General features: G+C 43.6%; 1 protein-coding gene across 2 annotated transcripts in view; it reads right to left on the bottom strand.

Annotated features, from left to right (window-relative positions):
- The window catches only part of brf1b (BRF1 RNA polymerase III transcription initiation factor subunit b), a 459,400-nt gene that overhangs the window by 66,447 nt on the left and 369,100 nt on the right, over positions 1-23,853 (bottom strand). For both annotated transcript variants that reach the window (XM_063045501.1, XM_063045512.1), the window contains one exon: positions 21,814-22,088. In XM_063045501.1, coding sequence (XP_062901571.1) covers positions 21,814-22,088 — 275 coding nt within the window. The remainder of the gene's footprint in view (positions 1-21,813; positions 22,089-23,853) is intronic.

Genomic DNA, 23,853 nt, shown 5'->3' on the forward strand with positions numbered 1-23,853 from the left:
TTGGATTCGAATGACTTAACCAAATGGCAGACTGGACTCCAGGGGCCAGTTAGTCTACTTCTCCTGCTTATGGTCCTAATATAATCTTCAAAACCTTTGGACACTGTAAAGAGTTTCCCAGCCAGTGCCTCCATGTAGTCATTGTTGTTAGTCTGTTAAACAAAGCTGGCCAGCAATGATAGCAAGTAATCATATTTCATTCAACACACACAAAAAATGCTGGTGAATGCAGCAGGCCAGGCAGCATCTATAGGAAGAGGTACATTCATATTTTCTGCAGAAAAAATATTAACCAGGATGCTTAGTAGTGCTACTCACTTGATCAGTATCATCAACTGTGCAGCACAAAGCATAGTCTTCTGAATTGGCAAACAAGGATATTACTGTAAATATGATTTCCAAAAGATCGAAGGAGTGCATAGAACATTTAGAAGGACGTTGTCGGGACTTGAGGAGTTGAGTTAGAGGAAAAGGTTGAATAGATTAGGACTTTATTCTCTGGAGCATAGGAGAATGAAGAGATTTGTTAGAGGCATAAAGATTTATGAGAAGTATACATAAAGTAAATGCAAGGAGGCTTTTTACACTAAGGTTGGGTGAAACTAGAACTATACATCATGGATTAAGGATGAAAGGTGAACCCACTTACGGGGAACATGACGGGGAGCTTCTTTACTTAGAGGGTGGTGAGAGTGAGGAACGAACTTCGAGCAGAAGTGGTGGATGCTGGTTACGTTTAAGAGCTGTTTAGATAAGTACATGGATAGGAGGGGCATGGAGGACTATGGTTCAGGTGCGGGTCAATAGGATGAGGCAGAGTATCAGTTCAGCATGGACTAGATGGGCAGAAGGGCCTGCTTCTGTGCTGTATGGCTCTATGACTCTGAGACATTTGATAAAGCTGTTAGCTGCATTTAAGATTCCTGGAACTAAATACACAAGCAACTGATCTGGTAAGGAAAATGGTCAAGCAGTGAGAGACAAAGAATAGGGATAATTGGCAGGTGTTCAATTTGGCAGTGTGTCCTGGAGGGATCTGTGCTGGGTTCTCAACTATTTACTGTATTTATAAATGACTTAAAAGATGGATGGAAAGCTATATATCAAAGTATGCTGATGACACAAATATTGGAAGCATTGTAAGCAGGGTGGATGGCTGCATCAAGTTACAAAGAGATATTAATAGATTGAATGGATGGGTGGGATTGTGGCAGATGGATTTCAGTATGAGGTCATTCATACTGGGCCTGAAGAGAATCAAACACAGCGTTTTCTAAGTGGAAGAAAATACTTGCTGTGAAGATCCAAAGAGATTAGGGTTTATTCAGGAGGACTACTGAAAACAAGACCACATGACATAGGAGCAGAATTAGGCCATTTGGCCCTTTGAGTCTTCTCCCCCATTTTATCATGGCTGATCCATTTTTCCTCTCAGCCCCAATCACCAGCCTTTTCCCTGTGTCCCTTCATGCCCTGACCAATCAAGAATCTATCAACCTCTGCTTTAAATATACATACAGACTTAGCTTCCACAGCTGCCTGTGGCAACAAATTCCACAGATTCACCACTCACTGGTTAAAGAAATTCCTTCTCATCTCCGCCCCTCTATTCCTAGGCTGTGTCCTTTGGTCAGACTCTCCCACCATAGGAAATATTCACTCCACATCTAGCCTATCAAGTCCTTTCACCATTCAATAGGTTTCAATGAGGTCATCCCTCATTCTTCTGAATCCAGTGAATACAGGCTCATCAAATGCTTTTCAGATGACAAAGCAGTTCAACCTGGAATTATTTTTGTGAACCTCCTTTGAACCCTCTCCAGTTTCAGCACATCCTTTCTAAGATAAGGGACCCAAAATTGCTCACAATACTCTAAGTAAGGCCTCACCAGTGCTTTATAAAGTCTCAATATTATGCCCTTGCTTTTATATTCTAGTCCTCTCAAAATGAGTGTTAACATTGCATTTGCCTGCCTCACCACAGCCTCAATCTACAAATTAACCTTTAGGAAACCCTGCACAAGCATTCCCAAGTTCCTTTGCACTTCATTTTTTTGTATTTTCTCTCCATTTAGAAAATAATCAACCATTTCTTCTATCAAAGTGCATGACCATACACTTCCTGACACTATATTCCATCTGCAATTTCTTTGTCCATTCTCCTGATCTAAGTCCTTCTGTAGCCCCTCTCCTTCCTCAAAACTACCTGGCCCTTCACCTATCTTTGTATCATCTGCAAACTTTGCAACAAAGCCATCAATTCCATTATCCAAATCATTAACATTTAACCGATCCCCACATAGACCCCTATGGAACACTACTAGCCACTGGCAGCCAACCAGTTTTGTCAGGCAGATTTGTCAGGTGAGATTTTCCCTTGAGGAAACCATGCTGACTATGGCCTATTTTATCATGTGCCTCCAAGTACCCCAAAACTCCATCCTTAACAATTGACTCCAACATCTTCCCAACCACTGAGGTCAGACTCATCATCATCAGGTGCCATGCCCAGTTTGAGCTTTGACTGCCATGGCCCACACACTCCTGTTTCGGGTCAAGTGGATCAATTCATTGGTATTCATTTCCAGTTCTCTGGCTGCTGTCCCCATCATCATCTGTCTTTGCCTTCCTCTTGCTTTCTTCCCTTCAATCTTTCCCATAATTACCATGCATTCTAACTCCTGAGGTCAGACTAACTGGACTATAATTTCCTTTCTTCTGCCTCTCTCCCTTCTTCAAGAGTGGATTGACATTTGCAATTTTCCAGTCTTCCAGAATCATTCAAGAATCTAGTAATTACTAATGCCTCCATAATCTCTTCAGTGACCTCTTTCAGAACCCTGGGGTGTGGACCATCTGGTCCAGGTGACTTACCTACCTTCAGAACAAGAACCTTTCCCAAGACCCTTCTCCTTAGTAGTGGTAACTTCAATGACTCCTTGACCACCGACACTTGGAACTTCCACCATACTGCTAGTGTCTTCCACAGTGAAGACTGATGCAAAATAATTAAGTCACACTATAGAACCAGAGTAGAAAAGAACAAGAGTGGATAAGTGAGTCAGCGTATGATAGCGTAGCGATTAGAGTAATGTGATTACAGTGCCAGGCGCCTGGGTTCAATTCCCACCATTCTCTGTAAGGAATCTGTATGTTCTCCCTGTGAGCATGTGGGTTTCTTCTTGTTTCAACCCTCACTCTAAAGACATACCAGTTAGGGTTAGTAAGTTGAGGGCACGCTATGTTGGTGCCAGATGTGGGCAACACTTGTAAGGCTGCCCAGCACAATCCTTGCTGATGTGATTTGGCACAAACGACGCATTTCACTGTATGCTTCGATGTATTGATGTACTGTACCTGTGACAAATAAAGCTCATATACAGCACAGAAACAGGCCCTTTGTCCCAACTTGTCCATGCTATAGACGTACCTAAGTGAGCTTGTCCCATATGACTGTGTTTAGCCCACATCCTTCAAACATTTTCTACCTTTGTACCTGTATACATGTCTATTAAATGTTGTAATTGTACCTGCCTCTACCATTTTATCTGGCACACTACTCACTGTGTGAAAAAGTTGCCCCTCAAGTCTCCTTTAAGTCCGCCCCGCAACCTTAAACCTGTGCCCTCCAGTTTTACAGTTCCTGATGCTAGGAAAAAGACTTAGCCCCATGATTTCAGACTTCCCTCAGGACACCTTAGTCTCCACGATACAGAAAAAACAGAGAACACAGAACCATACAAGATGGTACAATCAACGTTGTGTCAACTTTTTAACCTACACTCAGATCAGCCTAACCCTTCCCTCCCACATAGCCCTCCATTTTTCTATCATCCAACCTCTCCTGATAAATTAATCCTCTCTGGTCCTAATAGATCTTTTCTATACCCTTTCCAGCATAATGACATCCTTCCCATCAGGCGGCAAGGTAACGTAGTAGTTAGCTTAATGCTTTAGTGCGCCAGGAATCAGGGTTCAATTCCCGCTGCTGTCTGTAAAGAGTTCTCCTTGTGACTGCATGGGTTTCCTCCAAATGCTCCTGTTTCCTCTCATACGACTGCTCCAAAGAAGTATGGTTTAGGGTTAATAAATTGTGGATTTACCCAACTCATCCTTGCACTGCGTTGGTTGTTGATGCAAACAATGTGTGTGGTTTCATGGAAGTGACAAATAAATCTAGTCTTTAATCTTTAACTTTAACTGGATACCCAAAACTCACACAGTATTTCTGGCAAGGTCTCACCAACAACTTAAACAGTTGTGACATACAACCAAACTCTTTTACTCCGTGCATTGACCTAAGACAACAAATGTGTCAAATGCCTTCTTCACCACCTTGCCTCCTGGTGTCCCTGTTTTCAGGGAAGAAGTCTGTAGTCACACTTCTGTTGGAGCACCCTGAGCACCCTAGTCCTGAAGACATTTTGACCTCAGAGGAAGATCCATGTAGATTCACTAGAATGGATACCTGACTCCAAGAGTTAAATGACAAGGTTTAAGTCTTGGCACTTTATGTGCCTAAGCACACTAGAGACAAAAGGCTGCTCAAAAATTGGAGATCCTCTTTTCCTGGTATGTGCCACTATTAAATAGTGGCATGGTAGCACACTGGTTAGCGTAATGCTTTGCGCAATCGGAACACTGGGGTCAAATTCTTCTGGCTGTCTATAAGGTGTATGTATGTTCTCCCTATGACTAAGTGAGTTTCCTATGGGTGCTCCGATTTCCTCACACACTCCAAAGACGTACGGGTTCGGGTTAATAAGTTGTGGGCATGCTATGTTGGTGCCAGAAGTGTGGCGACACTTGTGGGCCACCCAGCACATCCTCAGACTGTGTTGGGCATTGACGCAAACAACACATTTCACTGTATGTTTTGATATTTCAATGTACAGTACTTGTGACAAATAAAGCTAATCTTTAAACTCTAAGATCCAGAGGTTCCTAGGTTTCCGGCCATTATGATACCATCAAGCATGTGAATGGCAAACCCCATTAAATGATCTAACTAATAGCAAGGAAAAAGCACAAATATTAATCACTTTCAGGCAAGGGTAGTCTGGGACTTTATTCCTAGAACATTGGAGATTGAAGGGTGACTTGAAAGAGGTATACAAGACCAAGAGGGCATAGACTGGATGAAAGCACATTCTCTTTTTCCCAGGGAGGGACTACTAAAAACAAGAGAGCATAGAGTCTAAGATCAGAGGAGAGAGATTTAAGAGACATCAGGGGTGGTTTCTTCTTGCACAGGGGGTGGGGTGCATATTTGGAATGATCTGCCAGAAATAGTGGTTGATGTGAGCACATTAAAAAGGATCTGTATAAGTACATAGGTAGGAGAGGTTTAGAGGGCTATGGGGCAAATGTGAGCAGATAGGACTAGCTTGCTAGGCAACACACCATGTATGAATGTATAGTTCCCAGGTCTCTCAAGTCCATGCCTGGGTAACAGAGACTGGTAGCATGCTGTTTTGTCAGCATTATTGCTTATGATCATATGATGCTACCAGGTGAACTGAATGCACTTTGATGTTCTCTCAGCCCATATTTCCAATGTGCTGTGTCCAATATATGGGTAACAATTTAACTGTATATGAGTATCAAGTGCTATTTTTGTATGTGAAGCACTCAGAGAAATGAGAAGCTGTAAGTTTATAGCAATTATTATTTTTTTCAAACTGGACACCAATGAAGTCTCACCGCTATTGATTAGAGGTTTAGAGGGCTATGGAGTAAACATGGGTAGATGGGATTGGCTTGCTGGGCAACACCTTTAGCATGGGTAAGCTGGAACAAAGGGCCTGTTTCCATGCTAGAACTACGTGACTCTGTATAATTACTAGGTTGCTTCAGAGCAGGCTAGAAAAGGAGCAGTGTGCAGATAGTACCAGAAAGCTCTGGAAATACTCCACCAATACCCAGTACTCCATTGAAAGAGAGATCAATAAACCTATAGATACTAATATCAGCGACAGTTAGTGAACAGGGAAGAGCTGCTTGATCTTACTGAATGGAGTATCAGGCACAAGGGGCCAATTCACTTACTCCTGGCTCAAATTCTTCCTATGCAACACACAAAAAGCTCAGGAACTCAGCAGGTCAGGTAGCTGCTGAGTTCCTATGGAGGGAAGTGGACAGTTGATGTTTTGGGTCAAGATCCTTCACTTGGACTGGAAAGGAAGAGTGGAGAGAGCCAGTATAAAAAGTACAGGGGAAGGGGTGGAGCAAGAGCTGGGGGATCTGGGGTGGGGGTGCTGATAAGCGGGTGAAGGGGGAAGACCACGAATGATGTAAGAAGCTGGGAAGTGATGGTTGGAAGGGATAACAGGCTGAAGATGATGGAGACGACAGTGGACCATGGAATAAAGGGAAGCAGGTGAGGAGGGGGACTAAAGGAAGGAAGGTGTGGGTGATGGGCAGACTGGGAAGGGAAGGGAGGGGAAGAGATTTAGTGATGTGGGCTGGTGGGATAAGGGAAAATCAAGGCCAGTGGTTACCATAAATGAGAGAAATTGACATTCATGCTGTCAGGTTAGAGACCACCAAGGCGAAATGTGAGGTGCTCTTCCTCTAGCCTCAACATGCCATTAGAGGAGGCCGTGGACACTCATGTCAGTGTGGGAGTAGGAAGTGAAATTAAAGTGGGAGATCCCAGCCAGTTCTATTTCCTCCTGTCCCGTGAAGGGTCTCAGCCCGAAACATCGACTGTTTTTCACCCCCCCCCAATACACATTGCCTGACTTGCAGTGTTCCTCCAGAATTTTGTATGTGTTCTCAAGATTTCCAGCCTCTGCAGAATCTTTTGTGTTTATGATCTATTTCTCCTTGGTTGTGCCTCAGAAACCTGCCACCCTAAATAATAAAAAAGCAGGAAAATCAAGACAATTTTGGGCAGAACACGGGTGCATGGTAGTGAAAACTTTTATCACACACCTATTGGGAAGAGTTGCAAATTAACCAGCTCTGAATACACTTTAAGAATCCTAACAACCCCAAAATGCCCAACTCTCCTACAGCAACACGGTGATTAATGCTTTGATGATCAAGACAAGATGTTCAACTTTATTTGCTATGCAAGATTCCTTGGTATCTTACATACCTATGTATGCTGGATACAGACAAGAGATGTGGTTAACAAACAGAGAGATAAGAGCTGAACCAATTAGCATCTCAATAAAAGACAGACTCATTTGAAAGGGCATTAGACATCAGCAAGGATGAGATAACGAAACAGGCCACAAATAGCCCCTGTGTTCCTTGAAGGAGCTGAATTTACTAAAAATTCTGAGTGTGTGCTACAGAATAATAACTCAATTTAATCTCATCATAAAATGAAAAGTTAAAATGAAAAATAAACAGCATTGTTGATTCTTTTGCCCAAAGACAGACTTCCTCAATAAACTTCTGTAGATGTAACATTAGGTGAGTCCTAAATCAAATAGGAAAGGCCCCAGCAGAAATCGGTCAACATGGATTTAATGTAATTGTTAGAAATTAGGAAAATAGTTTCCCCCAGAGGGTGTAGGGCATCTGGAACTCACAGCCCAGAAGGTTATTGGGGGGAGAGGGAGATACCCTGTTGCATTTAGTCATAGAATCTGAATCAGGTTTATTATCACTGACTTACAGGATGTGGAGCTCGTTTAGTGTTAGCAGTACAGTGAAGTACATAAAATTAGTATAAATTACAAAATAAATAAATACTGCAAGTAGAAAAGAATAATTAAGTAGTTTTCATGGGTTCACGGACCATTCAGAAATCTGATGGTGGAGGGGAAGAAGCTGCTTCTATACAGCACGTCAACAGGTCCTTTAAAAATGCTCATCTATAATGATCACAATGTCTATCTAAGCTAGTCCCATTTGTCTGTGTTTGATCCCACCAAACCTGCCAAAATGTCTTTTAGACACTGTAATTGTATCCACCTCTATTACCTTCTCCAACAGCTCTCCTCTTACACCCACCACTACCTGTGTGGAAAAGTTGCCTCTCAGGTCCCTTTTAAACTTTCCCCTCTCACCTTAAACCAAAGCTCCCTAATCTTAGACTCACCTATCCTTGGGATAGGACTGACCATCCACCTCATCAACATCCCTCTTGTTCTTTATGAGTTTTGTAAGGTCATGCCTCAGCCTCCTACAGTCCAGGGAGAAATGCCCCAGCTCGTCCTCATAACTCAAGCCTTCCAGTGCTGGTAACATCCCTGTGAATGATAATAGAGTCATAGAATAATGCAGCACGGAAACAGGCCCTTCAGCCCAACTGGTCCATGCCGACCAAAATCCCCATCTTAGTCCCATTTGGTAGCACTTGATGCTTATCCCCCTAAACCTTTTCTACCTTTGAACCTTTTAAATATTCAAAGTAAAATTTATAATCACAGTACATACATGTTACCAAATCTATAGAACAGTAACTGTAAACAGGATCAATGGACAACAAACCGAGCAAAGCAAATATATATAAATAGCAATAAATAACGAGCATGAAAAAATAAGACAAGGAGTCCTTAAAGTGAGACCGTTGGTTGTGGGAACACCAGAAGTACGTTAGTAGAATGAGTGTAGTTATCCCCTTTTGTTCAAGAGCCTGATGGTTGAGGGGTGGTAACTGTATTTGAACCTGGTGGTGCGAGTCCTGAGACATCTGTACCTTCTACTTGATGGCAGCTGCAAGAAAGGGTGGTGAAGATTTTTGATGATGGATGCTGCTTTTCTAAGGCAACATTTCATGTAGATGTGCTCAATGGTTGGGAGGGTTTTACTCATGACGGACTGAACCAAATCCACTACCTTTTGTAGGATTTTCTGCACCAAGGCACTGGTGTTTCCATTCCAAGCTGTAACACAGCCAGCCAGCACACTTTCCAACACACACCTCTATAAGTTTGCCGAGGTTATTATTGAACTTGCCTCAACCACTTCCCCTGACAGCTTGATCCACTTAACCACCACTCTCTGGGTAAGAAAGTTGCTTCTCAGGTTCAATTAATTCTTTCCCCTCTCACGTTAAAGCTGTGGAGAACCTGTCTGTGAACACTGTTGTGTGTCCACCTGCAGGAGACAGACAGAGTTCAGGATTACATCTCCACTGAGGGTGACAACTCTAACACAGCAGGAGGCTCAGTCTGGTTTCTAAGTGAAACCTGAACTTCTGGCTGACCTATCTCATTATGTCTCAGCAGTTAGGCTTCATCAGTTGCTGAGTGCAACTGGGCCACACATCCCTAGCCAATGCTATGGTGGCGAGGAAGGAGGAATCGAGTATTCTACAACTCAGCTCAGAATAAATGGTGTATAGATGGTGCAATAGTTAGCACAATGTGTTACTGCACCAGTAACTGGGGTTCAATTCCTACTGCTGTTTGTAAGGAGTTTGCACATTCTCCTTGTGACTACATGGGTTTCCCCCAGGTGCTCTGGTTTCCTCCCATATTCCAAAAACATACAGGTTATGGTTAGTAAATAGAGGGCATTCTATGTTGACAGGTTATGGTCAGTAAATAGAGGGCATCCTATGTTGGTGTTGGAAGCATGGAAATGCTTGCGGGCTGTACCCAAGCACATCCTTGGATTGTGTTGGTCATTGACACAAATAACGCATTTCACAATATATTTGGATCTTTCAATTTACGTGTGACAAATAAAGCTAATCTTTTGTGGGAAGGAAGCGTCGAGGAAGATTGAGGCATCGCGGAAGGCGAGTGAGAGTTCAGCGCCGACTGCCTTCCTTTTGATCGCTGCTGTGAAGGAGTCTGTAAGCGGCCTGTCGCTGTGTGGCTTGCTGTAGCAGGTGGGTTGGGTGTTGCTGCGTTCGTGTAGTGTCTGTGGTTCTGCACTTATGGATTGGACTATTCCATTTATGGACTGTGGACATCTTCAGACTTATGGGTTTTTATATTCTGTGTTTTTTATTGCCCATTATTTTTCCATTTTGTTAATCAAGGGAAGAGTGTTTAGGGATTGATGTTCTGTTGGTCTATTTGTGTGGGGAGGGGATGTTAATTGGGGGTCAATGTTCCTGTTTCATTTTGTGCAGTGGAGAGGGAGTTTTAGGGATTAATGATCGGGATGCCATTCTTTCTTGTGCGGGGGGAGGGTTGATGTTTCTCCCTGTACGACTTTCATATTCTTTCTTTGTTTCATGACTATCTGGAGAAGATGAATTTCAGAGTCGGATATGGATTCATGCTTTGAAAATAAATGAACCTTTGAACCACTGAACCTTTCGAATCTTTGAAATCAGCTGGCATTCTTGCTCTGAATCAGCGTCCAGGTGTATTTCACGGACAAGCCAGGAATAACATTAGCACAGGTTTGGGAATGACAGACATGATCCCACACTTTACTACTAATCACTCATCCCACTGAGCATCCCTTCAGAAAGAGGCTCCTAATATATCAGAGAACACAAGGTACTGAGGGGGTGGTAATGCTGTACAAAATAGTCACTGTCCACAGTGACAACCAGAGCAAGGTTCTGAGGGCACTCATCAGCCCTGGAACTGAATCCCAACAGGATCCGAGTAGCTTCAGATGAAGTTGGACAGAGCACAGGAAAGCATGTACTAACAGGCACCTGCTGTTATAATGTTTCCATAGTATAAAATGGACTCACAATCTACCTGGTTCTGACCTTGCACCATGTTGATCTCCTGCACTGCAGTGTCTCTGTCACCGTTATCTTTTATTCTGCATTATGGATGGCATGTAGAAGAAAGATCAGTAGATGTGATAATAATATTAAACAAATTTACAATCCCAGCAGCAAGTTAGGTTGGTAAAAGCCATTTACATCTTAAAATCCAAGAGATGTACTTGCTCCAGAACTCATCAAACACAATATTTATGGAGAACCTATCATATGACATTCAGAATGGCATTTATATATCAAATAGAACAATAAAATATCTTAAAATCGCAGTGCAAGCACACCCTTTCTATAGTGTGGAAATGGAAATGCTCAGTGTGGTTTAAATGGTGCTTTTTAATGTTGCAATATAGAGTCCCAACCTTTAATCTGATTCAAGTGTATTATCACAGGCATGTATCATGAAATTTGTTAACTTAGCAGCAGCAGTTCAAAGTAATACATAATAATTTAGAAAGAAAAATAAATAAATATGTAAATCAATTATAGTAAATATTGAATAGATTTAAATGGTGCAAAAAAAACAAAAATAACATTTTTTAAAAAGTAAGGTAATGTTCATGGGTTCAAGGCCCATTTTGAAATCAGATGACAGAGGGGAAGAAACTGTCCCTGAATCATTGAGTGGGTGCCTTCAGGCTTTTGCACCTCCTTCCTGATGGTAGCAATGAGATGAGGGCATGCCCTGGGTGATGGGGTTCTTAATAATGGATGTTGCCTTTCTGAGGCACTGCTCCTTGAAGATGTTTTGGGTACAATGGAGGCTAGTACCTAAGTTGGATCTGACTAATCTTATGACTTTCTGTAGCTTCTTTCAGTCCTGTGTAGTAGCCCCCCCTCCCCCTACCCCACCATACCAGACAGTGATGCAACCTGTCAGAAAGTTCTCCATGGTACATATAAATAAGTTTTTGAGTGCTTTAGTGGACAAACCAAATCTCTTCAAACTCCTAATGAAATATAGCTGCTGTCTTGTCTTCTTTATAGCTGCATCATTATGTTGGGGTCAGGTTAGATCCTCAGAGATCTTGACACCCAGGAACTTGAAATTACTCTCTCTTTCCACTTCTGATCCCTCCATGAGGATTGGTTCATGTTCCCTTGTCTTACCCTTCCGGAAGTCCACAATCAGTTCTTTCATCTTACTGACACTGAGTACAAGGTTGTTGCTGTAACACCACTCAACTAGCTGATATATCTCACTCCTGAAAACCCTCTCATCTTCATCCGAGATTCTGCCAACAAAGGTTGTATTATTAGCAAATTTATAGATGGCATTTGAGCTATACTAGACACACAGTCATGGGTATAGAGAGAGTAGAGTAGTGGGCTAAGCACACACCCCTGAGGTGCATCAGTGCTGATCGTCAGCAAGGAAGAGATATTATCACCAATCTGCACAGAATGTGGTCTTCCAGTTAGGAAGTCGAGGATCCAATTGCAAAGGGAGGTACAGAGGCCCAGGTTCTGTAACTTATCAATCAGGATTGTGGGAATGATGGTGTTGAACGCCAAGCTATACTCAAAGAACAGCATCCTGACATAGGTAACACACATCAAAGTTGCTGGTGAACGCAGCAGGCCAAGCAGCATCTATAGGAAGAGGCGCAGTCGACGTTTCAGGCCGAGTCCTGACATAGGTGTTTGTATTGTCCAGGTAGTCTAAGGCTGTGTGAAGAGCCACTGAATTGCATCTGCCGTAGTAGACCTATTGTGAAGATAGGTAAATTACAGTGGGTTCAGGTCCTGGCTGAGGCAGGAGTTGATTCTAGCCATGACCAACCTTTCAGAGGATTTAATCACCACAGATGTGAGTGCTACTGGATGACAGTCAATAAGGCAGCTCACACTACTCTTCTTGGGCACTGGCATAATTGTCGCCTTTTTGAAGCAGGTGGGAACTTCTGACCGTAGCAGTGAGAGGTTGAAAATGTCCTTGAATACACCTGTCAGTTGTTTAGCAAAAGTTTTCAGAGCCTCACCAGGTACTCCATCAAGACCTGACACCTTGTGAGAGTTCACCCTCCTTAGAGACAGCTTAACATCAGCCTCCGAGACAGAGATCACAGGGTCACTGGGTGCAGCATGGATCTTCACAGCTGTAGTTATATTCTTCCTTTCAAAGTGGGCATGGAAGGTGTTGAGCTCATCTGGTAGTGAAGCATCACTGCCATTCATGCTATTGGATTTCGTTTAATAGGAGGTAATGTCTTGCAGACCCTGCCAGAGTTGACATGCATCTGATGTCACCTCCAACCTCACTCAGAATTGTCTCTTCGCTCTTGAAATAGCCCTGTGCAAGTCATACCTGGCGTTCTTGTACAGACCTGGGTCACCAGATTTAAATGTCACGGATCTAGCCCTCATCCACAGCTTTTGGTTTGAGAATGTACAGCAAGTTTTCATAAGCACACACTCATCCACGCAGGTTTTAATGAAGTCGGTAACAATTGCAGCATATTCATCCAGATTCTTAGATAAGTCCCTGAATACAGTCCAGTCCACCAATTCAAAGCAGTCCTGTAAGTGCTGCTGTGCTTCCTTTGTCCATTCTTTCTTGGTCCTCACTACTGGTGCTGCAGTCTTCAGTCTCTGCCAATACTCAGGGAGCAGCAGTACAGCCAGGTGATCAGACTTCCTGAAGTGAAGGCGTGGAACAGCTCAGTAGGCATTCTTGATGGTGGTGTAACAGTGGTCTGGTACTATAAGTGATTTGTTGATGGTAATTATTTAGTGATTTTCTCTCAGGCTGACCTGGTTGAAATTCTCCAAAATGATGGTGAAGGTGACTTTAGGCCCAACCCTATAAAGGCTGTTAATTTAGAGTAGCACGATAGCATAGTGCTATTACAGTGCCAGCTACCCGAAGCAGGTTAAATTCCGCCACTGCCGGACAGGAGTTTGTACGTTCTCCCCGTGACCGCGTGAGTTTCCTCCCACATTCCAAAGACATACAAGCTAGGGTTAGTGAGTTGTGGGCATGTTATGTTGGCGCCAGAAGCGTGGTGACATTTGCGGGCTTCCCTCAGCACAATCCTTGGGCTGTGCTGGCCGTTGACGCAAATGGCGCGTTTCACCATATGTTGCGATGTACGTATGACAAATACTGATCCTTTATCTTTAAATCTCTGTCCACTTAAGATGTAGGAACAAAAAAGATTTTGGCTATTTTAAAATAGTCCGAGGATTTTAGTCTCAATCAGCCTGTCTGGACAGTGCGTTCCACACCTCATCATTATTCCCTGGGGCAGGAAAATGGAAAACAGACACAGATGAGTGTGAAGCCCTGTTGCAGTCAGAATACAATAATGCCCCTTTCGGAGGAAGAACTTCTTTAGCCAGAGGTTGGTGAATCTGTGGAATTCAATGCTAAAGGTGGTTCTGGAGACCAAGTCATTGGGTATATGTAAAGCAAAGGTTGATTGGTTCTTTAGTAAAAGTGTCAAAGGTTAGGGGGAGACAGCAGGAGATAAACGGTGACAGTTTGTGGGCAGCTCACAAAATTTCTAGATATACTGTGCTTCTTTTGAGCTACTATTGTTGCAAACTGCAGCCTATAATTTCCCTTTAAGAAACATACTTCTGAACCACCTAAACAAATTAGCGATTTTAGGGAGGAGCGGTCCCCTCCTCCTTCCCTTTCTCCTATAGTCCACTTTCCTCTCCTATCAGAGTCCTTCTTCTCCAGCACTGGACCTGGCTTGCCCTATTACTTTACAGTTAGCCTCCTTCCCCTCCTCCCACCGTTTTATTCTAGCACCTTCCCACTTCCTTCTCAGTTCTGAAGAAGGGCATCGGACCAAAACATCGACTGCTTATTCATTTCTATAGATGTTGCCTGACCTGCTGAGTTCCTCCAGCACTTTGTGTTTGCTGCTCTGGATTTCCAGCGTCTGCAGAATCTCGTGTTAACGATTTTATTATTTTTTTGTATTTCCACAATTTGTCTTCCTTCGCACATTGGTTGTTTGTCCCTCTTTGTGGGTGTGTAGTGCTTCATGGATTCTATCATATTTATTTGTTCTACTGGACACACATGAAAGAAAATGAAACTCAAGGTAGTATATGGTGACATATATTTACTTTTATAATAAATTTACTTTGAAGTTTGGAAGATTACCGGGTGAGAGCAGGAGAGTGGGGTTGAGAGGGTTAATAAGTCATCCATGATGGAATGGCAGAGCAGACTTGATGGTCTGAATGGCCGAATTCTGCTCATATGTCTTATGGACTTACACAGAAAGAAGCACAGAACTGTGCGATGCCAAAATAACACACAAACACACAGAGCAGCAGGATACATTAAATATTTATGAAAGCCAAAGCTAATGGCTGGCGTTCTGTCGTGAGTCATTTAACTGTGATTAGGGTAAACAACCAAGGGAGGGCCGCAGTCCTGAACTGAAAGACATTTAGGACTGCGTGTCCTAAAGTGGTAGAGGTCCTGTAGTAACCTTTATATTCACAGCCACCAGACATGGGTCGCAGTCTTCAACACTCTTATTTTAGTACTGACAGGCAAGGACTCGCTGACCTAATTAGACTCAGATAGAGATTAGCTGACTACACATCTCCGCTGTGACTTCTCCCGATGGTTTTTTTTCATCGAGATTATTACTAAGCTATTTCTGGGCCTCACAGGGCTGCACCGAATGAAGGCAAGGTCGTTCCCAGCATCATGGATGAACGGATTAAGCAGTTGCATCCATCTCAAACTGATCTGCAATGATGTGCTGTTACCTCAGAAAGGCAATTATACATTGAACCTGGGCCAGGTTCACTAAGTTGCTGCTAATGGCCTGGGTGTGAGAGTATAACAAACAACATAAAAAGACTATAAGAAAATAAGGCAGAGGAGCAGAATTATGCCATTCAGCCCAAAGAATCTGCTCTCTCCTTTGATCACAGCTGATTTATTTTGCCTCTCAAATCCATTCTCCTACCTTCTCCCCATAACCTTTGATGCCTTTACTAATCAAGAACCTGTCAACCTCTGGTTTAAATATAGCCAATGACTTGGCCTCCACAGCCATCTGTGGCAATGAGTTCCACAGATTCACTACCCTCTGGCTAAAGCAAATCCTCCTCATCTCAATTATAAAGGGACGTCCTTTTATCTGAGGCAGTGCCCTCTGGTCCTGGACTCCCCCACTACACCCCGGTGAAAGAGGGATATGGCTGCCCTAGCACGTGAAGTCAGCTCCAGTGGACTGGATGGATGAGATCTACAGTGAGATCCAATAGCCAGGAAGGGCATGACAAGTCATGGTCATCCACGGTAACTAAACAAGACACCAGTTGTGATGCTTGTTCGTACCACTGGACTTGGACTTCTGAGATCGTGAGAGTGGAACTGCCCCAGTGCAACAGCTTTCCCACTTTAAAAATTCTCCCGCACACTGTGTTATCAGACACAACGGATAACCACCATATAATGTGAAATTTGTTATTTTGTAGTTTATTATAATAAATATTAATAATTTATAGTAATAAATATAACTGGTTCCCCTGTTCCTCTTTCTTCTATGGTCCACACTACTCTACTATCAGATTCCTTCTTCAGCCCTTCGACCTATCCCTTCCCTGCTACTTACTTCATCCTCCTTCCCCACAAACCCATCTTCCTCTCACCTGATCTCAGCTATCATCTGCCAGCTTGTACTGCCCCCCCCCACCTGATTCTTCCCCCTTCCTTTCCAGACCTGATGAAGGACCTCGGCCCAAAACGTCGACTGTTTACTCCATGCTGCCTGATCTGCCGAGTTCCTTCAGCATTTTGTGTGTGTTGCTCAAGATTTCCAGCATCTGCACAATCTCTTGTATTTGTGTACATACTGTGCAAAGACATTACATTATTATAAATTAAGAAAGAAATAAATGTTGCACAGAAAAGAAACATTGAAGTTCTGTTCATGGACATATCAGAAAGCTGACGGCGAAGGGGAAGAAACTGTCCTGATTCCTAACATTATAAAATACTTGAAAATGCTTCACAGAAGCATAACTGTTACATAAGCATACCGAGCCACATGAATAAATATGAGAACAGATAAGTAAAAGCTTGGCCAAGTCTAAGCTTCAAGTACAGGAGGCAAATACGAAAGGAGGGGATTGCTGCTGAAGGAATTGCAGGGTTTTAGCAGCTGAAGGCACAGTCAGCGAAGGTATAAGGGAAATAAATCGAGGGTGCTTAGGGGACCAGAACTGGAGGTGAACACTCATCGGCGAGAGCTGGGGGTCTAAATAGAGGCAAAGCGAGCAACTGCCTCATAGCTCCAGAGGCCCACGCTCAATCCTGACCCTGAGTGCTCTCTGTGTGGAGGAGTTGGCACATTCTCCTGTAACAGCTTAGGATTCCTTTGGGTATTCCGGTTTCCTCCCACATGCCAAAGACTTGCAGGTCAGTAGGTTAAATTGCCACTGTAAATTGCCTGTATGTATCTGGGAGTGTTTGAATCTGGGGGGAGTCCAGAATCAGAGTCAGGCTTATTATTACTGACATAGGCAATAAAATTTGTTATTTTGTGCCAGCAGTACAGCGCAAGACAAAAAAAATACTGTATCAAAAAACAAGTAAATAGTGAGTGCAAAAGACGGACACTGAGGATTTGTTCATGGGTTCATGAACCATTCAGAAATCTGATGGCGGGGAGAAAGAAGTTATTCCTGAATCACTGAGGGTGGGTCTTCAGGCTCCTGTACCTCCTTCCTGAAGGTAGTAAGTGAGAAGAGGGCATGTCCCTAAAGGGAATGCAGGGAGAGTAAAAGGGGACTGATGTAGAATTTGCACAGATGGACTGATATAGGATTAGTTTGGTTGATCAGCATGAGTCTATGACAGGAGAGGACGCTGAACGATTAGACCAGAAGGTTTATAAGTTTAAAATCAAGGTCATGAGATAATGCAGCTTGTCCCCTGTTACTGTTCTTACTGCATTTCAGCCTGAATTTAATCTTGCAGTGTGCGCACCCGATTGAGCATTGTCCTAAAGACAGATCAGGTACGGGGCTCTGGTCCACTGGAAGGGCTTTTGCTGTCTCAGCTTTAGGTCAATTTATTCAGACTCAGCAGCATGTCGTCTCCCTGTCTCCTGCCCTCGCAGTTGTGTGAATTTAATGCATCAATGTTTGTTCCCATTTCCATGCTATCTCAAAATGGCACAAAGCACAGAATGAGAAATGGGTTTATTGTCACTGACTGATGTCATGAAATTTGCTGGTTTGTGGCAGGAGTTCTCCGCAATATATTTTTAAAAAACTCTAAATTATAATAAGAAAGAATGAATGGATAAATAAATAAGTAGTGCAAAAAGAGAGTAAAATAGAGGTAGCGTTCATGGGTTCATGGACGGTTCAGAGATCGGATAAAATGTTGATTGTGTGCCTTCAGGCTTCTGTACCTCCTTCCAGAAGGTAGTAATGAGGAGAGGACATGTCCTGGGTGGTGGCAGTCCTTAATAATGGACACAACCTTTTTGAGTTATCGGCTTTTGAAGATGCTGTCACTCGTGCCCGTGATGGAGATAGCCGAGTCTACAACCCTCTGCAGCTTTTTCGGATCTTGCGCACAGGCGCCTCTACACTAGATAGATGGTGATGCAACTGACCAGAATGCTGCTCCGGCTCGTAAGAGCTTCCCTCCCGAGGTACGACAGCAGTGTCGGTCAGCTGCCCTTCCTCAAGCAGGCAGCAGGCTCACAGTCCATTGCAGTTGAGGCTCCACTCTGTCACACAGCCTCCCAACACAGGGAGTTGGTCAATTACAGCTGTAGGGGGGGCGTAGCGGATAGCATAACGCTTTACAGTGCCAGCAGTAATATCAGAGTTTTCAGTTCCCACTGCAGTATGTAAGGAATTTGTACATTCTCTGTGACTGCATGAGTTTCCTCTTAGTGCTCTGGTTTCCTCCCACCTTCCAAGACGTACGGGTCAACGTTATTAAGTTTTGTACATGCTATGTTGGCACCTGAAGCATGGCAACATTTGCACAGCACAACTCAATATTTTGATTTGAAACAAGAGGTGCATTTCACTGTATGTTTCAATATTTCAATGTACACATGACAAATAAAGCAAATCTTTCATCTTGGAATGTGTAACAGAAAGTGAGTGAAGGAGTTCCTTCACTCCACCCCAACCTTGTTGTACTGAAACACCCACTATTCCTAAGGTCAATATCGACAGCTGCACAAACCAGAGAAACTTTCCTCATCTGAGATACACCGAGATACAGTATTTATCCACTGATGAAGTATAGAGTGACAAAGCACGCAAACTGCTCCATGTTGACCACAGTATCATATCTGCTACATCCAGTTGCCCACATTCGGCCCATAATTCTCCACGCCGCTCCCCTCCACGCACCTATCAAAATGTCTTTTAAACGTTGCAAATGAACCCACCAAGTCCACTTATTCTGGTAGCTCATTCCAGGTACCCTATCAAAAGAAATTACCTTTCCGGTTTCTTTTAAATCTCACCACTCTTTCTGAGCCCACTGGTTTAGGATTCCTCAACCCTGGGGAAAAGACGATGACCATCCACCTTATCCATATCCTTCGTACAGTCATCGAGAAGTACAGCACAGAATCAAGCCCTTCAGCCCATCTAGTCCATGCCAAAGCCATTTAGCCTGCCTATTCTCATCGAACTGCACCAGGATCGTGGACCTCCATTCCCCACTATCTATGAATGTACCTCTCCAAACTTCTCTTAAATATTGAAATCAGGCTTGCATTCACCACGTGCTGGCACTTCGTTCCACACTCTCACAACTCTCTAAGTGAAGAAGTTTCCCCTCATGTTCCCCTTAAACTTGTCACTTTTCACCCTTCACCCATGACCTCTGGTTGTAGTCCCATCCGACCTCAGTGGAAAAAGCCTGGTTGCATTTACCCTACCTATACCCCTCATAACTGTATATACCTCAATCTTCTATGTTCTAAAGAATGCAGACTTAATTTATTCAATTTTTCCTTATAACTCAGGTCCTCCAGGCCCAGCAACATCCTTGTAAATTTTCTCTATAGTCTTTCAACCTTATTTACATCTTTCCTGTAGGTAGGTGACAAAAACTGCACCCAATACTCCAAATGAGACCTCACCAATGTCAACTGCAACAAAAACATCCCAAATCCTGTTTTGGCCATTTATGGCCAGTGTGCCAAAAGCTTTCTTTATGACCCTATCTATCAGTGACGCCACTTTCAACAAGATATGCACCTGTTTTCCCAAATCATTTTGTTGTACTGCACCCCTCAGAGCCCCACCATTTACTGTGTAAGACCTACCCTGGTCGGTCCTACCGAAGTGCAAAACCTTTCACTTGCCTGCATTAAATTCCATCTGCCATTTTCTCAGCCGACGTAGATCTCTCTGCAAGCCATGGTAATCTTCCCTGCTGTCCACTACACCTCCAATGTTGGTGTCATCTGCAAATTTGCTGATCCAGTTAACCATATTATCATCCAGATCATTGACATAGATGACAAACAGCAAAGGACCAGCACCAATCCCTGTGGCACTCCACTAGTCACAGAGCTCCACCTCTACTACCACTCTCTGGCTTCTCTCACAAAGCCAATGTCTAATCCAATTTACAACCTCATCCTGAATGCCCAGTAACTGAACCTTCTTGACCAGCCTCCCAAGCAGGACCCTGCTGAAGTCCATGTAGACAACATCCACTGCCTTGCCTTCATCCAGTTTCCTGGTAACTTCCTCAAAAAAAACTCTATAAGATTGGTAAGACATGACCTACCACACACAAAGCCATGTTGACTATCCTTAATTAGTCCAAGTCTGGTACCCTAGAACACCGTCCAATAACTTTCCCACAAATGATGTCAGACTCACCGGCCTATAATTACCTGGTTATGTTTAGAGCCTTCTTTAAACGGGAGAACAGAACACATTGGCTATCCTTCAATCCTCTGGTACCACTCCTGTCACTTAAGAATGATTTAAATATCTCTGCTAGAGCCCTGGCAATTTCTGCACTTATTTCCCATAGTGTCCGAGGGAAACACCTAGTCAGGCCCTGGCCATTTATCCACCCCTGATTAGCCTCAGGGTCGCAAACGCTTCCTCCTCTGCAATCTGTACAGGGTCCATAAAGTTGATGTCACTTTGCATCACTTCTATAGATTCTGTAACCACCTCCTGAGTAAATACAGATGCAAAGTATTCGTTTAAATCTCCTCCATCTGTTTTGGCTCCACATATGGATTACCATTCTGGCCTTTCTCCAATTTAGAATCTCAACCCACAGAACAGACTTATCTTTTTCCATATTTACTTTGAAACTAATGGCATTATGATCATCATATGTAAAGTGTTTCCCTGCACAAACTTCTGTCACCTGCCCTGTATCGTTCCCCAATAGCAGATCCTGCATTGCAAGCTCTCTCATTGGGAGTTCTACGTACTGACAAAGGAAGCTTTTCTGAACACATTTGACAAACTCTATCCCATGGTATGGGATTCCCAATTAATATGTGTAAAGTTAAAATTGATTTTATAAACTTCTACAAGGTCACCCCTCATTCTCCTGTGCTCCAAGCAAGGGCAACATTGTAGTACAGCGAATAGTGCAGCACTTTACGGCGCCAGCAATCACTGACCAGGGTTCAATTCCCGCCACTGCCTGTAAGGATTTGGTATGCTGTCCTCATGACTGCATGGGTTTCCTCCGGGTGCTCTGGTTTACTCCTATATTCCAGAAAGGTATGGTTTAGGATTAGATAGTTGTGCGCATGCTATATTGGTGCCAGAAGCATGGCGATAATTGCAGGGTGCCCCAAGCACAATCTTTGACAGTAAATGTCGACCGTTTACTCTTTACCAGAGATGCTGCCTGGCCTGCTGAGTCCCTCCAGCGTTTTGTGTGCACTTCAACGCATTTCACTGTATGTTTCAATCTACATTTAACAAATGAAGCCAATCTTTACATCTTTATAGAATAAAGATCCAGTCTGGCCAACCTTTGCCTATAACTCAGGCCCTCTAGTTCAGGCATCTCTCTTGCACCCGCTCCATCTTGACAATGTATTTCCTATAAAACGGTGACCTAAACTGTAAACACACATGAGCACCTGTAAGTTCATACAGAAACACACAAAAGCACATTAACATCTCCCAGTGATAGCAGGCAGCCCTACCTCTTGCCCAGGTTGCTGACGGGTGCAGCCAGTTTCCGGGAGCTGGCAGCCGTTCGTCGCTGGGTGGCTCCCCTCTTGCCACCGCTGGCGCTGCCAGCACGGTTACTGCTGTCGCTCTCCTCTTGAACCGGCGAGCTGCTGCCCTTGCTGTTCAGATCCCTCAGCACGTCGTAGTTTATCTTGCTGGAGATCTTCTTCTGTTCCAGCATCTTTTCTATGGCTTCGCCTGCCGTACTGGCTTGGATTGGCTCACGTTTCTTTGAGGATTTTCTGGGCTTTGAAGGAGATGGAGAATAGTTTACAGTAAATTCCCTACCCAGTTATTTATCTGTTTATTTATAGATACAACACGATAATAATCTCTTCTAACCCAATGGGTCCACACTGCCCAATTACACCCATATGACCAATTAAACTACAAACCCTGTACACCTTTCGAATGTGGGAGGAAACCCTCACAGTCACAGGGAGAACGCACAAACTCCTCACTGACAATGAAGTAAACTGAACCTGGGTTGCTGGTGCTGAACAGTTTTGCTGAATGAGAAGGGCTTCTCATTCAGAAAGAAAGGCCATGGCGTTCAAAATCTTGGATAGATTCACATATTTTCCCACTGGTATTTAATTTCTAGTTCAGCTGGAAAAATAAGAGAAGCTCCAAGGGTGGGAAGAATAACTGGGGTGACATGAAGATTGGGGTTTCACCATTGGCACTTTAATAGGATTGAGGAAGATAGACTGTGTCGGGGACGAGAACGTCAGAGGATGTGGTGAAGTTCCAGTTTGGGATAGAAGTAGGAAATGCCACTTTTCTTAATTACAGCAGGGTGGAGGCTGGCAAGGGAGGGCAATGAGAGCTAAGAAGAAAGAATGGAAATTCAGGGAAGTTATTTCTTTCCTACCAGTGATCACTGGACAGTAACAACATGTGCTCGTGTGCATCTTGTGTCTGCACATACACGTACTTACACAAACATGCATACACACACACGATCACACAGACATATGCGTGCATGCGCGCGCACACGGACAGAGGCACAGTGAGGGCCAGGCACGAACATTAGGAAGGTTTGAGCAAGACACACAAAATGCTGGCAGAATTCCGCAGACCAGGCAGCATCTATGGAGAGGAACGATGGACAAAGACTGACGAAGGTAGTACCAGCAACAGCACCACCAAGAGCAATATTCTCAAGATGGCTCACGAAGAAATTTCTTTCATTCTTTTTATGTCATCTTTTTCTTTTAGAAGTGGTCTGCTACCGTTGGAGCCTGTTATCGACATTCTGGTGATGTGTCTTTGGGTTGATTGGGCGACCAGGTGCTCTGCTGTCTCCGAGAGGGTACCACAAGGCAATGAGCAAAGTGTGCAGCATGGAGGTCAGGAGGCCTGGAGAAGGGCTGTGAGTCCATGACTGACTCTATCACTCGCTGATTAAAGCAGCCAGTAAGAATGAATTCATCGAGGTGGGTGGGGAGGTGAGCGAGTGTTCAGCGTTGTCTACCAGCATCTCGCTCGTTGCTGCCGGAGGAGGGTTCCTCCTTTTCGCTCGCTGCTCCCAAAGGAAGGTCCTTGCGTTCGAATGATCTCTCTTTCCCTCAATGCTGTTGAGGATGGTTCCGGAGCGATTTGTGGATTGTGGACTCTAATTCACATTTATGATGTGCTTCTGGTTTCTGGTTGCTCCTTTTTTAGTTGCTAGTTTGGGCAATTTTGAATTGGGGCACCCTGCAGAAAATGAATACTGAGCTGAACTGAAAAATGCCTTCTGATTTTGAATTTTATGTCTGGTGTTTTTGCTCATTTTTATTTGCTATTTGTGCGATTTGCTTTTGTTTTTGCGTGTGGGGGGTGGGTTTGATGTGTTTCTTTTCTTTGAACAGGTTGGGGTATCATGGTTCTTCTTTGTTTAGTGACTCTCTGCGGGGAAGGCAAATCTCTGAGTTGTATACTGCAAACATACTTTGATAATAAATGTACTTTGAACTGTGAAAGGGCTCGGCTGAAACACTACCTGCTTATTCCTCTCCGTAGAATAA

Source organism: Mobula hypostoma, chromosome 1, assembly GCF_963921235.1.
Source record: "Mobula hypostoma chromosome 1, sMobHyp1.1, whole genome shotgun sequence".
Classification (NCBI taxonomy): Eukaryota; Metazoa; Chordata; class Chondrichthyes; order Myliobatiformes; family Myliobatidae; genus Mobula; species Mobula hypostoma.